The following is a 4,362-nucleotide window of genomic DNA, read 5'->3' on the forward strand; positions in this document are numbered from 1 at the left end:
ACACACACACACACACACACACACACACACACACACGGGAATGAGAATCATCTCCCTTAAGTTGTCCTCTGACTTTTATGTACTAAATAAATAAATAAATAAATAAATGTAAAACCAAAACCCCACAACAAACTAACTGAAAACCTAAGGAAGGTCTATACAGTGAATCCCTAAGTAGGGGAGGCTCTCCTCTCTCCCCACCTTACTCTGCAATCCAGGGCAGCCTAGATCTGGCAGCAACTCTCCTGCCTCAGTTCCCAACTGGTGGGATTACAGCCACACTTGGCTTTAAAAGAGGTTTTTAAAGCCCAACGTGTCGTGTGAGCTGGGGAGATGGCTAGGTGGTTAAGAGCACTGGCTGGTCTTCCAGAGGTCATGAGTTCAATTCCCAGTATCACTGAGCCATGCCCCCAAACCCTTCACTGAGAGCCTCTAGGCACTAAGCCACACCCAAGCCACTCACTGGGGGATTCTAGGCAGGCGCTCTACCACTGAGCCACACCCCAGCCCCTCACTGGGGGATTCTAGGCAGGGGCTCTACCACTGAGCCACACCCCAGCCCCTCACTGGGGGATTCTAGGCAGGGGCTCTACCACTGAGCCACACCCAAGCCACTCACTGGGGGATTCTAGGCAGGCGCTCTACCACTGAGCCACACCTCAGCCTCTCACTGGGGGATTCTAGGCAGGGGCTCTACCACTGAGCCACGCCCCCAGCCCCTCACTGGGCGACTGATTTTACACAGCACTCTGCTGTTCAATGATGGAACACAGGGTCATACACATTCTACAAAACTGTCTACTACTATGTCTCCAACACCCTCAGGCAGATCTCCCAAAAACTTATAATGATGAGTTTAAACAGTCAAGATCATTTTCCCAGAGGCCTATTTCTAAGCCCCCCAAAATATGGCTCCCAGGTACCACTTATAATAGTGACTTGTTGCTGGAGGTTCTCGGCATCTACTAAGTAGTCTCCGAGGCTGAGTGGGAACCCTCCCAAGAGAGCGTGGCCTCGGCAGGACTGAGTGAAGCCACGGGCTGTGCTGTAGTCCTCTTCAGTGGGTCCATCGCAACTGCATAGCTGGCTCGTTTGCGTTTTGGACGCAGGGTCTCATGCCTCCTGGCTAACTTACTGTGTTGCCCAGTGGGGCCTTGAACTCCCTGCTCCCCTGCCTCTACCTCCTCAGTGCTGGGATGGCCAGCATGTACCACCATGTCTGGCAAGTCCACTACCTCTCCTGCAGCTGCCCTGTCATCCGGGATGGCCAGCTCCTACAGTAAGCACGGACTCCAGGTGTCTTACAATCCCCAGCAAGACACCTACTTTCAGTCACCTTAGAGAAAGGCACTCACTGCCAGTCAGAAAGGAGCAGAGCGCCTACCTTCTTCAACTCGATGATCTCATCGTACATGTCCTCTTTCTCTCTGTAGACTGAAGTCCCAGAGACGTGACCTGGAGAAAGATACAAATGCCTCTTAGGACATCGTGGCACAGTAGAAAGGACCCCTGGTTATGCCTGAAGGGAAACCTGTGAGTTAATAAAACTACTTTTTGCTTGCTTGCTTGTTCTCTAAGATGGATGAACCTCACTCTGTATGAACCTGGAGTTCAAGATGCTGCGGCCTTCTGAGGACCGGGGAGATGAGGGGGTACTCTTCATTCTGGTTTACTGAGGGCGTGCAAGTGTGTGTGTGTGTGTGCGTGTGTGCGCGCATGTACACACACACACACACACACACGCACACACACATGCACACACACACACACACACACGCGTGTTGTGAGCTTGTGAGGACATCGGGAATCCTACTTTCTCTGCCTTATTCCCTTGACACACACACACACACACACACACACACACACACACACACACACACGTGTTGTGAGCTTGTGAGGACATCGGGAATCCTACTTTCTCTGCCTTATTCCCTTGAGGTCAGGTTTCTCACTGAACCTGAAGCCAGGCTGGCAGGTAGCAAGCCCTGGTGATCTCCCTGCCTGCCCTGTCTGCCCGCCACAGCGCTGGGGTTACTGGGATCATACCTGGCTTTCAGAATGGGTGCTGAGAGCGGAACTCAGGTCTTTGTTTGCACAGCAAATGCTCTTACCCGCTAAGCTAGCTCTCCACCTAATGACACTTAACAGGTTGTAAGTCCAAAATAACCAAATAGGCCTAAACCCTAACCCTAATGAGCAGATTTAGGTCTCAGGGTCAGCGAGGGACATGGAGCTGGCTGCCACCATGTGTCTCTCCTAAAGCCCAGAGATGCCAACAGGCCCTATGGGAACCTAGAAAGAACAGACAAAGAGCCAGCAAGGTGGCTTGGTGGGTATAAACTCTGGTTAGCCAGCCTCAAGAGCCTGACTTCAATCCCAAGGACCCACAAGGTGGCAGGAAAGAGGTGACATTTCAAGTTGCCCTCTGACCTCCACATGTGTCCCCCAGGATATGCTTAGCCTACCCACATGTAAGGACTTTAAATGATAATTCTATTTAAGGGGGGGAGGGTGTGTGACACAATGGCTTGTCTATGAGACGCTCTTCATGAATCAGTGACCCTTGGAACATTCTAGAATGTCCTAATGATGGATCTCGTGCATAAAGCCAAACCAAACCAAACCAAACCAAACCAAACCAAACCAAACCAAACCAAACCAAACCAGACCAGACACCTCTCACCCCTCGCTTGCCAGAGGGTTTCCTTTCTGCTCTCCTGGCCTTGGTCCCGGGAGCATGCTTACCATGGCTGCCGGAACGCCTGAGGTCTGCCCTCTTCGCTCTCACGGCTTCCGTCAGGTAGTCGGGAGTGCAGCTGGGGGGGTGGGTCCATGCGTGCTCCGAGGTAAGCGTGGAGCTCGGGGGTTGGGCCACACTACCTGGTGTGAATGTGCATGGGTTTAACAGGACGGGTACAAGTATATGGTCTGGCAAGTTCTGTTTCTTGTCCATCTCCAGGGCTTTAAGGATGCCAGCAAGGCTGGGTAGCGGTGGGGCCGGTGGTGGTGGGAGAGGGGTGCGCTGCTAAATGCCTAGCAAGCACCTTGCAGAGGTCAGCTCAGGGGGGCCTGGTGTAAACATCCCCACTTCAGGTTTCCAGTATGACAAAGACCAGCTCACAGAAACATTAATAGCTGTCTCCTGGAAGCTGGTAGCAACTGGCTCCATCACACCTCTGCCACAGGACGGCACTTGGGTATCCTCAGGTGGGGCTGGGAAAGCCACGCCCACCGGGGGATGGGTTCCATGTCTTTGAGAGACTCACAGGCAAGCTAACTGAAACCAGCTGCATCAGGCGCGCCATCTCCCATTCGGTGTCTCAAGCCAAAGCACCCTCCTGCAGGAGAGCCACATACCCTGTTTGGAGGTGCCCAGCCACAGCTTCTGTGGGGTCAAGGACATTCTGCTACTCAGAGGCATGCTCCCTGCTGTCTTCAGAGATCGCCAGGAGGTCACTTTTCTGGGTTTGGAGTAGTAGGGCGACTCTAGAAAGGCAACGTAGGGTTTAGGGCTGCAGGATCGCTGTGCCTCAACACCCTCACTCTACAGAGACAAGGATCAGTGAAATACAGCATTCCAGGCTGTGTGGCACACGCTCTGCCACAAAGGTGGAGAAAGAAGCTCAATACTCTTACTGGCTGACATGGAGATGAGGGCTTCTGTATATTATATTGCTAGCCCCGCCTAGGCTAGAAACTCTAGAGTTTAGAACACCATCTTTTTGTGTGTGTTTTTAAGATTTATTTTTGTTATTTTAAATTATGCGTGGGTGTGTGTCTGTGTGGGGGTGAGTGCAGGCAGCCACAGTGGTAGAGGCGTCAGCTCCCCTGGAATCGGTGGGTACCAGGAACCAAACACAGGTTCTAAGGAAGCGCAGCACTGTCTTTAATTAACAGGCTATCCATCCACCACCTCGGGAGATTCCCTTGTCTAAATGTCTTGAGAGTTCTTTTTTTAAACTCCGGGATGGAGCCCAGGACCTTATATATGTTAAGCAATGAGCTACATCCCCAGCCCCTCACCGAGGGAGTCGAGGCAGGAGCCCTACCACTGAGCGATATCTGTGGCCTGGCCTGGTGTATTTAGTCTAAGTCACCATAAATAAGTCCGTCACAAATGAGTAAGTGTAAAGCATTGTTTGGTTTTGTTTTTGAAGAAAGGGGAATTTGAAGATGTGAACATTTATACTGAAGATGTAATTCTGCCATGCTCTGACACGTTCTGTCTAGTTAAACTTACTTCAGAAACATGATTTTGACCATAGTTGGTACACGGTTTTACTCCTTAAGAATTGAGTTTCTCAGGAGCCGGGCGTGGTGGTGCACGCATTTAATCCCAGCACTTGGGAGGCAGAGGCAGGC

General features: G+C 51.6%; 1 protein-coding gene across 5 annotated transcripts in view; it reads right to left on the bottom strand.

The window, feature by feature from the left end:
- The window catches only part of Iqce (IQ motif containing E), a 41,508-nt gene that overhangs the window by 28,500 nt on the left and 8,646 nt on the right, over positions 1–4,362 (bottom strand). For 3 of the 5 annotated variants that reach the window (XM_021186775.1, XM_029533744.1, XM_029533743.1), the window contains exons 4-6: positions 3,358–3,486; positions 2,746–2,880; positions 1,385–1,455 (exon numbers count right to left, since the gene is read on the bottom strand). In XM_021186775.1, the coding sequence (XP_021042434.1) occupies positions 1,385–1,455; positions 2,746–2,880; positions 3,358–3,486 (335 nt within the window). The remainder of the gene's footprint in view (positions 1–1,384; positions 1,456–2,745; positions 2,881–3,357; positions 3,487–4,362) is intronic. The other 2 variants (XM_021186777.2, XM_029533745.1) reach the window with 1 other exon arrangement.

Source organism: Mus pahari, chromosome 23 (assembly GCF_900095145.1).
Source record: "Mus pahari chromosome 23, PAHARI_EIJ_v1.1, whole genome shotgun sequence".
Taxonomy (NCBI): Eukaryota; Metazoa; Chordata; class Mammalia; order Rodentia; family Muridae; genus Mus; species Mus pahari.